The following is a 12,951-nucleotide window of genomic DNA, read 5'->3' on the forward strand; positions in this document are numbered from 1 at the left end:
ATCATATCACTACAATGTCTGTAGTGTGACAGTTTAGCACTGGGGCATTGTCCCACAGACATGTAGCATGATGTCCCACCCAGTCACATTATCCTGACACCAGGCCAACCAGTCCTAACACTAACCTCTTAATGCTGAGTGCCAAGCGAGACAGCTGTTAGTACCATTTTTGAAAGTCTTTGGTATGTTTTGGCCAGGGATCAAACCCATGACATCCCACATCCGAGGTGGACACTTTCATTGTTGTGATAGAGTTACTGATTGTAGCGCTTAAAATTACCTCCTCAAGCTTAAATGTGCATGCCCACCACAAAAAATTTCTAGATAGTTCAGAACTATGCACTCTTTTACACTTGGTTAGCGAAACATAAGTCAACCAAGGAAGGAATCTTAGCTGTACTACAGATCATTATGGTTAAACCAACGAATAAATTATGTGTCTAACATCTTTTGTTCATACTAGGAGAATAATTATAGACATTACATCAGATAATTAGATTTGGTGTCCATACATTATATCAGATAATTAAACAATATTTACTATCCATAATTTCACAAACATTTGTAGGAACATTTCACTTTGCTCTCCGATTTTAAACATTTATTGCACATTTTTGGCTGCATAGCTTTAACAAAAACATCTCAACAATTTGCATTTTTCATACGTTGATATATCCTTCTTTATGAGATATTTTCTCAGTGCTAATAGTTCATTTATAACACGAGTTAAGAAAGTTATAATATGAGTTCAGTAAGAAAATTATAACACAAGTTCGATACATCAGCTGTTCTGTAATGCTGAATATTTTAAACCAGAAAAGATTTTTAAAATGGAACACAGTATATTAATGTATTCAGAGAAACTTAACAAAGCAATAATTACATTACCTATCATAAAGATAAAGGAGTGTAATTAATGCAGATTGTATATTTATTCATATTTGGGTGTAAATATCTTACAATATTCAGATTAATTAACATGCCCAATGACGCTTTTTTGTTTCATTTTCTTTTTGGTGGGAGAGGAGAGGTTCTCCCATATTTAAACAATCAGAAAAGTACATCATTACTAAAAATTAGAATAACATTTTAACAACTTGTAAGAACGAGAAATAAACTACAGAATTTAAATGATGGCCATCATGGTGGCCATATTGGATGTCAAATTGGCATCATTTTCATTTAGGAACAGTGATTGCAAATTACCAAATATAACACACATCTATGTATTAGCCACTTTTTCTAATGTGTGTAAAAAGTATATTAGATTACCTGTGGATGTACATAACATGATGGTGTTTGCAAATAATAATAAACAACCAAATCTATGTTGGCTTCTTTTCATTATAAACATAGCATAATACAGAAGGGTATGGTGAATCATCCTTTCTGATTAACACTGAATCCCTAACTGTATAAATTTCAATCCACATGCTCTGTTGGATAAAGGGACATACTGCAAACAGAACTATTTCAACCAAACAAGGTCAATTCAAAATTAGTTTCCTCAACTTGAGACATCTCAACAATTTTGCGAGGACAACACATGCTTTCTTTATTAAATGCAGGAACAAAGCCATACACTATCCATTAATTCAAAATCAATAAAATAATCACCTGCCCAAAAATATCTGCCCTATGATATGAACTACACACCATCCAATTTTACCCCACAAGGAGAGAGGGGTGCATGGTAGGGAAAAACTTGGATAACCAGCTTATTTATATTCTCCAATTTATGAGTCACTACAAGAAGTCTTCTGGTGAAAACCCATGCTAATATCAGATTTAATTTAAAAGGAGCAGTGACAACAATATGTTTAAGATGGCTATCCAATCAGCATTAAGGACCAACTAGACATCAAAAGATGTCTTTCAGTAAAAACCCAACCATCCAGGAGGAGTAACAATAAGATTTTCAAGACAACTGCAGTGGTGACCATATTGGAAATAAAGTCACAACCATTCTCATTTAAGACCAGCTAGATATGATAAGAAAGTCTTTTAATGAAAACCCCATGATGATATGACCACCCAGTCAGGAGCAGAGACAAGATCTTCAATCTGGTGGATGCTGGATTATGAGCCGCAGCAACTTCATTTAGGACCAAGTTGACCGAAGATTGACCATGTGTGTAAAGTTTCATGTCAATCCTCCAAGTAGATTAGGAGAAGCAGTGTTCAGAATATTTGTGCTAACAGGTATTTGGACAATGGACAAACTTCCAGCACATAAACTTAGCTGCTCAATGACCAGTAGAGCTTACATAATAATAATAATAATAATAATAATGATAATAATAATAATAATATTATTATTATTATTATTAATGATAATAATAGTAATAACAGTAAGTCCAACAATAACAATGATAATAATAATAATAATAATAATAATAGGTATATCATTTTCACAACTACAGTCCCTACTTCTATCTATAGACGGAAGCAGGAACTTAAGTTGTGAAATGATATACCTATTATTATTATCATCGTAATTATTTCTGTACAAGATACTGTATGCATTTGTAACTCTTGAATTCTAAGCTTTCTATTTTGGCTGGCTCATACATTAATAAACCAGTATATTTAGAAGAAATTTCAGCATGGAAAATTAAATATACCAAAGATTTCATGGATACAAACAATGCTACAAAGTATACACACATTTTTCAATCAAAAAACTTACAACTGTTAAAGACACAATCCCTGTTTAAAATGAGATATCTCACATTCCTATATATGTGTGATATGTCTGCCCATGTGAGAAAGGATATCCCACATAAGTGTACTCACTGACATTATAGACAACATTATGTTTATGACATTATAAACAAGTACATTTCTCAATGTCATGCAAGCCTTTATACACTAACCTAATTATCTTCATTTATAACAAATGTTTTGTCATAAATGAAATCTTTTATGAGATTTCTAATCAATTAATCATTTTAAGAAAATACCCTATTTCTGATTTTATATCGATATCAATATGCCATCTATTTTTTTCCATGCCTATTTCCAAGTTAGAAATAACAAATAATCCACTTTTGTGGAATAGGGAAATCTCACCTTCAGGATCAAAATTTGATGGCAGCAACTCAGCAATGCCTTAATCCCATCAACAAATTCTGACCTTGGGTGGGATTTCCCTAACCCACACTGATAATCCCTTGATCAGCTAATGTACAGTAGAGAAATTCTATTTAATAAAATAATAAATGCTTACATGTTTTCTTGAATGATTCCATAGTAAAAATGACACACTAAAATCCCCAATGCGCAAGTAAACAGCAACCTGTAATTGTCTTCACTCTCCACTTTCCTAGGAATGCTTATTGTCAAAGTCTCATTGTCCACATTTCTGGACAGGCTTTTCAACGTGTATTTCTGCTTTTGCATTGTTTGATTTTCAATCTCACCGCTGACACCAATAATTTCCTGTTCATCCATGATTCAGTTTAGGTATAATAGTGTTCACTATCACACAGTAGTATAACTCACTAACAACAAAATACTTGCCAATCAGGGATCCATGTAACATGAAACGTCCATGAGTTGCAAGTGTATGCTCAATAATGAAATATTGCTTGATTCAAAAGACACAAATGTAGGATAATTAACATCATACAATTTTATTTTATAATGATATGAAAACTAAGAACAAAAATACTGATAAATAAAACTTCTGCAAAGAAAACATGAAAAATTAAAAATATATGCAAAATTAGCAATAAATCCTTGAAATAGTATAAATCTTTGAAACTTGAACATAACTGTATAATCAGAAATAATATGCACCAACATCTGACTGACAACTCGAGACTTCAAAGTAAATTTTCAGTCCATTGAGGGTGCCAGCCAACATGTCAAATATCAATCAATGATCAGCTGTGACCATAACAAAGCAATCTCTAAACATGCAATGGAAGCTACATGGCAGCTGAATAAATTTAAATAATGATTTAGATTTTCAATTAAATGTAATAGGCGATGATGTTGATTTCAAGGGATTATTTAAAGTGTAAATTAGTTCATAGTCATGTAAAATCAATCTGATGCAGAACCTAGTACTCGATAAATGAATATCTCTGGAATATTGTGCCCTGCATAGGAACTCTTCAACAGTGTCAGGGCTCACAAATTCCACTAGTTCAATAATAAATATAGAAAAGATCTTCAAGAATACCTTTACAACATTATTTAAGTGTTAAATATGGCCCATAATGGAAAATAAAGTCCTAAACTAAAAGAAACAACTTTTCACAACATGACTAAACAAAACCGATGACAAACTTTTCACATCAACCAAATAAGGGATCACATAAAAAGAAAACATTTATAAAAACTTCTTACAGTAATATTTCATGAAAGTTTTGCCTGAATATAGCAACTGATGCATACATTACTTCAAAATATTGACAAGGAACCTAATAAATGGTTACATTGTGGTCAGCAGCACCAGCTTTATGACACATACAGAATTTGACTCATTTCGTACCTGTATGTGTAACTATTAAAACACTCCGCTATGTACTCGTACACTACACTTGTATGTGTAACTATGTATTAATACACTCTACTATGTACTCATACACTACACTTGTACATGTGACTATTAATACACTCCACTATGTACTCGTATGCTACACTCATATGTGTAACTATTAACAAACTCCACTATGTACTCATACACTACACTCGTATGTGTAACTATCAATACACTCCACTATGTACTTGCACACCACACTCATACCTGTAACTATCAATACACTCCACTACATACTTATACACTACACGTGTACATGTAACTATTAACATAATACACTTCACTATGTACTCGTACACTCCACTTGTACATGGAACTATTAATTCACTCCACTACGTACTTGTACACGACACTCGTATGTGTAACTATTAATACACTCCACTATGAACTTGTACACTACACTCATACATGTACTACATGTATTAATACACTCCACTAATGAAAATTACAAGTACCATATGCACTCACTTGCAAGTTGAGTCCAACTGTAAACTTCCACAGACACAGATCTGTCGTCACTTAATGTGCCAACAGATCTGGGTCCAAGAAGTTAGGAGAAATCAGAATAAACAGCATAGATCTTGATTCTGCTGAACATTATATAATGGCATCCACTGTATCATATATTTTCTTAATTAATTCACCTATTCATATATACATTTTATTTTTATCAGCACTACTCATCAAAACTCAAATTCCCAGTCCCATATCCTAGCTCATTCATTCACCAACCACATCCACATACATTCTCATTCATGCTTGCTTTCTCTTCCTTTTCTCTTGGGGCCCAGAGTGGCCAAGTGGTCTAAAACGCTCTCCGTTACAGATCACTGCCATCTCACCTCTGTTTGCGTGGGTTCAAGTCTAGGATTCAGCTAATGTGGGAATGTGAGAAAGCTCACCTGTAGCTTCTCGTGGGTCAGTGGTTCTTTCCGGGGTTTTCCTGGGTTCTTCCTCCACCATTAAGACTGGCCGCCATGCATAGCCTATCATGTGCTGAAATATGGCGTTAAACACCACAACAACAAATCCTTTTCTCTTCCTTCAGTCATTCATTCACTTGTAATTTATGCTCATATTTTCTATGCCTATTGCTGCACTGAACTGATTTTGCTCTGGATAGGTCTGTCAGAGGGGGTGCATGATAGTTATCTCAGATGAATTCAAGTCATTTGTTGTCTCTTGTCCACTTTATCAATATTCAACTGTCAAACGTACAGAATGTACTGCAAAATGCTATTGACGGTTTATGATAGATGTTTGTATTTTGTGTGAGTATGAACGCTATACATATAATAAATTTGAGGTGATACTTCCTTTATATATTCCTGCATAAGAACACATGTACAATTTCTGCCATTATGGATAACTACCTAAATATTGTGTCCATGAATGTTAGAAGCCTGCAAAGTTCTATCTTTAAAGTAAAAGATATTTTCCGCTGGGTAAAACAAAAGATTGTATCCATAGTATATTTGCAAGAAACTTGTAGTACAAAGATCGATGAAACATACTGAATCGGAAAACAAATGTATATTTAGCCACTTGACTGGTAGTAGTGCTGGGGTCTCAGTATTCTTTAGACTTTTGAATTTGTGATCCATATAGAAAAATGTGACAGTCAAGGATGATTTACTATGTTAGATATTACAATTAATGGAAATATAATAATGCTCATGAATCTGTATGGGTATAACGATGGTAATCCTAAATTAAATACAAATCTGATGGATGAAATTTTAGTTTTTCAGAACTCAACAATTATAACATGTGGAGACTGCAATAATGTACAAGACTTAGATTTGGATCCTTATCATATTTTACATGACAAACACTGACAGTCTAGAGCATCAATCCAAGACCTGAAAAATGAAGTGTAATTAATCAACCCCTGGAGAAAGACTTGAAGATGTGTATCTGGAGGCAAAATTCTCCTTGAAACAAAGTAGATTTGATTACGTTCTTGAATCTGATGCTATTTATAGGAATACAACTGATGCATTTAGTTATCGGGGTATCAGGTATCGTGCCCCCCCCCAAAAAAAATATATGTTTTTCTGGACAGCCAAACATTCAAAAGGTATTATCATTCCAAAAACTGGATAACAATTTTTTCAAATACTTGTCCATAATATCCAGAATTCCAAAATCATGGACCAATGCAGTTAAAAACCATTTGGCTGACAACACTATTTATAAGCAGGAGGATAAAATAATGAACATGCAAAAACAAACTTTAGTGAAGTTTGTTTACTAAGATTTTTAAAAATAGCAAAGGCGCATCACACTGCTAAGCAAGAAACTTTGATGCAAGTAACAAATAAAAGTATAAGTAGTGAGGACTGGTTTGAGAATTAAAGCTGGATAAAACTTTGTACTAAAGATATAAAGTCGATCTCTTTTAGTTTTCAATTAATTCATAGGATAATGGTCACCAACAACTTTTTTGAAAAGAATGAACCTAGTCAATTCTATTTAAGTTATATTTAAATTGGTCTGGGAAATTTACTCAACACTTTACTCAGTACATTTAGAAGCCATGAAATGTATGTGTTTGACTAGTCAAATGGGCACAGCAAAGGTTGCTGGATCAAGTCCTGCCCAGATCATACTGTGTTGGATGCATTGATATGCGTGTGTGTGTGTGTGTGTGTGTGTGTGTGTGTGTGATTTGGATGTTTAATGTAGCTTTCACAAATTTTTCAGCCATATCGCTAGGATGTCTACAGTGTGGCATTTTGTAGTGATGTCCAGAAATAAGACATGTAGTATCACGTTCCACCCAGTCACTTTATCCTGACACCAGGCCGACATGTCCTATCACTAACCTCTTAATGATAAGCGCCTATCGAGGCAGCTGTAAGTACCATTTTTATAAGACTTTGGTATGAATGCAACCTCCAAAATCCAAGGCAGACACTCTAACAACAAAAGCTACCTGAGCAATCTGCATAATTGGTTCTAACATGACAAACTCATTACATCTACTTTCTTGTTATGATAGAAAATTTTAAGGATCAAATGATTATATCGATTTATTCAAGCGAATAAGAATAAATATTTTTCATGAACATCTATGAAAAGCATCTATATTGTGTGAAAATGTTTCAACACTTACATATGATCCAGTGGTAATATTTTGTCAGTCGATTATTGTTTATGGATAGAGCACTTAGGCAGTTGAACCTATTGTTGAAGGCCCCTGAAATTATTGTTTATGCAGGTGAGAGCCAACAACTTTGTAAGTTTTAAATAAGAAATATATGAAAATGATGATCTATGATAAATTTACATTGCTTTTAGTAGTAGTGCTATTTCATAGTTCAGAGATACATGCCAATTAGCCATCAGCATATTTTGAAATGTTTATAGGTATTTATGTGTGTGTGTATATATGTGTGTGTGTGTGTGTGTGTTACTATATATATATATATATATATATATATATATATATATATATATATATATATATATATATATATAATAAACACGTGATCTTACATAGATTCTTGTAGTATCCCGTAGTAAAAGTAGCAAAAGAAAATGCCAAACGCATATGCTAGCAGTTTTTTGCTGCTTCCCGCGACAGCCATGCCCGTCTGATTAATGTTCAATGTGTTGCTCTTTCCGGAGTGTGTATCAACTTTTATCCCCACCTCTGCATCAGGCTGTAACATAAAGCACTCTATTTAAGGCTGAATTAGTCTTATTTCAAACGCATTTAAGTGCAACATATGTTCTGTAGATGATGAAGAATACGTTGACATACTAGTTATCGGAATCCCCCTACTTCCGTTGTGGATGTATGACGTGTACGTTGCCTATTCGTTTACGCATTCATAACGAGAATTTCCCACTAGATGGCAGTCCTACCGCGAAATGACCAGTTAGTTTCAACAGCGGTTGTGCCCCTTGAATTAGTACTACAAGAATGGCTATAAATAAATAAATAAATAAATAAAAGCCAAAACAAAAAATAAATATGTTGTATATGCATTTTTGCAATAAAATATCAATCAAAAGTTAAATGTCGCTTTCTGTCCATCCATTACACACATAAATCAGATACAGGTTCCACCAATCTAATTAAAATTAGATATCCGCTGTCCTACGTGAAGATCTGGAAGCGAACGCTTAGGGAACGTGTTCTACTTGCATATGTTATAACCATAATCGCTAATTTTAATAGCCAATCAGATGAAGTCGTATATGTTCGCGTTTGGGAGACTAAGGCATTATAACTAAAGAGCATATGTGTGCCTATCGATTTGATTCACTTTCAAATTTCTGAAACCTGCATTCCCATTGGCTAACTCAAAGGTATGGGGAATATGACAACTAAGCAGTAAATGTCACATCTTTACCATGACAGTGGTGATCTGATTTTAATCAAATTGATCTTGATACAAGAGTCAGCCAAACTGATTATTATCAAAGTGAAAACTAATCAAATTATTGCTGGTGGAAGTGCTATCACTACTTGAAAGACTTATAAGTATTATTCCAAGACTATGCATGCTTACATTTACACTGGACCGTGTATGGGTGTTTATATAATATGCCGTGGAATCGTGATTCAAAATGGCATGCTTTTCACATTTACACATTTACTTAGTCTAGGAAGGATGAGCGCGCGTGTTTTTTCGTCAGTCTTGTTAGTTCAAGTATGACTACTTTCACTAATTCGTTTAGTGAACTTGGTGAGCTAATTACTTACCATGTTACGTTCTGACAGGGACATTGCAGATACGAATCACACTTGCGGAAAATAACATTTCTCGTTAGTAATGAGGAAACGTCTAAGCTTAGACCGGCTGTACATGAAAATGAAAAGTTACTCTGACCACATACGAGGCGTACATACAGGGGCGGATTAAGGCTCACTGGTGCCCTAAGCACTGACAAATCTTGTTGCCCTCCTCCTTTCCACGTACACCTGGGAAGATAACCCTAGGGTGCCCCATGATCAAGAAACAGAACATTATGATCAATTTGCACTAGTTTTATCAATAATTTTTTTTTTACAAATCTTCATTCTTTTTCTTTCTTTTCACCCTTTTCTGAACTTTTGGTGCCCTCTTTGGCACTGGTGCCCTAAGCACGTGCTTAGTCTACTTAATGGTTAATACGCCCCTGCGTACATAATTCTTAATAGTAAGTTGGTATCGATAGGGTACTGTGTTGTTATCCAATTATATATAATAATATACTATATATAATTGGGTAAGAGCACAGTGTGTGTGTGTGTGTGTGTGTGTGTGTACAAGGGTGTGTGCCTTGGAAAATATGATCAATCCTCCAGAACATGCCGTTACGATTACTGTAAATCCCAATAGTCTCAGCGAACCTATGATTGTACAAACACCCGATGAAGCAACCACTTTTGTAAACGATACAGAAGTCAATGAAAAAAAAAAAAAAAAAAAAACTCAGCTAGTATTGAAACAATTGCAGTTTCTAAACCTAGTAAAGTAAAAACAATAATATAAAATGTCACAATTAGACAATGATTTTCCCATTATATACCAGTATGCAGACTGTCAAACCGGCTGAAGCAACTCGTTCGAGAGCGTGGAATGGGCATTGCAAACGGAATAAAAATGCTGATATGCTAATAATGTTAAGACGTTCGTCAGAGGCGACATAGTTGACTATGAAGCAACTTCGTGATCTAGCAGCGCAGTATTATATCAAGTGTTACGATGTGATTTGAATTTATTTTTTTTACGTAGCTTTAACAATTTTTCAGTTATATCGCTACGATGTCTGTAATGTGGCATCATGCCGCAGACATGTAGCATGATGTCCCACCCAGTCACATTATCCTGACACCGGGCCGACCAGTCCTAACACTAGCCTCTTAATGCTGAGCGCCAAACGAGGCAGCTGTTATTACCATTTTTGTAAGTCTTTGGTATGACTCGGCCGGGGATCGAACCCACAACCTCCCGCATCCGAAGCGGACGCTCTAACCACTAGGCCACCGGAGCGGTTAGAGTCTGTGCTCGTAAAATAAATAACAGAAAAAAGTGAAAAGCAAAAGGCTTTGTAAAATTCAACAAATAATTTATTTTCCAGTGCCGGATTACCAAATAGACAGAGTAGGCACCTTCCTGTGGGCCCCACGCCTTTTAGGGACCCTGCGACAATGGTTCAAAATAATATTTTATTAATTTTTGTTTATAACATAAATTGTTAATTTGTTTAATAACAATAATAATTGTTAATATTTGTTTTGTGTAATAAAATTTGGTTTAATTAAAATTGTTGTTGGTAAAATTAAAAACATATTAGAAGATAATTTGCGATTGAGGGTGGGAGTGACAAGATTTTGACTGCCTCAGGGCCTCCACGGGGTTTAATACGGCACTGCCTCCTACGGTATTATTTATGATACCGGCGAACGATGGACAATTAAATTTTAAGTAGCTCTGAGCCCTTTGTCAGCAATGCCGACGGTCTAAGTATATAAATAGCTACAGGTGGACAGTATAACAATATAATAAAATATCACAAATAAATTTAATACTTCCCGTGACAATTTCTCAAATTCAACTCAGAAGAAAACTAACGAGGTTAATGACGCCATAGCAAAATCAGAAGATTTCCAGAATGAAAAATTAAGTTTGGTCACAGAAATTAAACAGTCTAAGTGGACTTTCTCTTGATATACCTCAACCAATAGAGGCAACTACAGCAAAGCTAGCGAACAATAGGAACACGCTTCCAAGCAGTTATTTTTTCCCCCGACATTCCGGGACAATCTAAACCTAAGGATTGACACCTACATTCTAATAAATAGGTGACTTATGAATGTTATTTATGTACTGATTTTGCAACGGTAGCTACTGGCTGTTTTATTTTCAAAGAAATTAACGTATGTATTCTTTTACATCTTTATTTTAGTTGTACATTTGTCAAAGATTTCACCTTTCTTGATATTTCTTTCCTTAAACACTTCTCCATCTTTCTCTGGTGAAGGCATGATTTATTTATTTGCCTAATATTTTAATTTAATTTCATATGTTAAAAGACTCGACAGATCAACTCTGATGATTACTGCTCATATCCATTTTTTAAATGACTGATTCACCAAAAAAAACTACTTGCTTAATTGTAAATATGTCCTCACCAAAGTTAGAAAGATTGCCATTTTCCAATAAATTCTTGTTTGTTTTTTTTTCTTGATGACTTTTTCTTGTTTTTTGAATTTAAATCTTCCAAATGTATATGTTGTTAGGTGACCAAATATGCCGATGTATAGTTCTGATCGATTTCCTTCTTTACTGGGTTCAGTTGGAGCCATTCCTATTGAAATATAACGAGTTTACATCTCTCCATGAGGTTTGGTACAACGTTAACCCATTTTCGGTTTTAGTTGGGAGTGAAATACTTCCACGATGTAGTTTTTCTTAGGTTCTGTTAATTTTTGTTTCATTACATATGTTTTGTTGTCTGAATACGCTAAAATACATTTATTTTCAAGAAAATCATTAACCATTCTTGTAAACTAATTTACTTCATCAAATCATATCTTGTTCATGTGTTCGCTGTTTTAAAATTTCTGTACAAAGCACATGATTGTTATCATCCTTCTTTCTTTTCAATTTTCCAGCTCAACTGCATCTGGAGAAAACACTTATCAATATAATATGTTTCACATACTTGCACATCAGTAATAACGGCCTGTCTCTGGTCACCGAGGTGATTAACATAAACCCCTTCTGTATTGTCTTTTTCTCTCGCTTGCGTGTGTGATGAGTAATTTGGTTGTTCATTTAACGGTTGTGTTTTATTTATTTCGTCTAGGTAGATTATCCAACCCATGACAGATATGTTGGGAGTTCAAACTCTTTGCCGCCAAGCTGTTTTGAGTACTCTCGGCCAGGAAAATTTCGAAAGCTCACCTTGTGAGAACTATTGGTTTTGTTGCAAAATTAGCTGATAACAACATTGACTCAAGATAGATAACTAACTATAAAACTACACTGTTTTTAGAGTGCAGTATCGTGAGAATTTACCTGATCTATAAAGAGGTTGATACCGTAGTCTTTGTTCAGCCTATACATTTACAACTTACCGAAATCTAATTCCTTCACACCAATAATGATTTACAAATGGTGTCCATTTAACGTTGTTAGAGTCGCTACTTAATAATTTAAGTGTTTCGTTGTGAATGTATTTCTTAGCTTGTAAAATGTCGCTAAAATTAGTTACATAAAATTACTGTATATTATCGATATCTATAGATGGATTGCGTTGCGACACAAGTTAGTTGGGCTATGTTATGACAGAAACCACGTCAGAGGCGGCGTTATGAGAACGCGGGGCCTAGAGCCGACCATGACCGCGCGGGGCCTGAGTATCGGTATCTCAAATGGTTACGAAGTTGACCAAGTTGA

General features: G+C 34.5%; 1 protein-coding gene across 1 annotated transcript in view; it reads right to left on the bottom strand.

Moving 5' to 3' along the window:
- Positions 1 to 9,352, bottom strand: part of LOC149771587 (solute carrier family 35 member B1-like) — a 28,955-nt gene extending 19,603 nt beyond the window's left edge. The window contains exons 1-2 of the mRNA XM_089948320.1: positions 9,267 to 9,352; positions 8,051 to 8,217 (exon numbers count right to left, since the gene is read on the bottom strand). Coding sequence (XP_089804446.1) covers positions 8,051 to 8,217; positions 9,267 to 9,290 — 191 coding nt within the window. The 5' untranslated portion in view covers positions 9,291 to 9,352. The remainder of the gene's footprint in view (positions 1 to 8,050; positions 8,218 to 9,266) is intronic.
- Positions 9,353 to 12,951: the final 3,599 nt, after the last annotated feature.

This window comes from Sinohyriopsis cumingii, unplaced genomic scaffold, assembly GCF_028554795.1.
Source record: "Sinohyriopsis cumingii isolate HCF-2022 unplaced genomic scaffold, ASM2855479v2 utg001752l, whole genome shotgun sequence".
Classification (NCBI taxonomy): Eukaryota; Metazoa; Mollusca; class Bivalvia; order Unionida; family Unionidae; genus Sinohyriopsis; species Sinohyriopsis cumingii.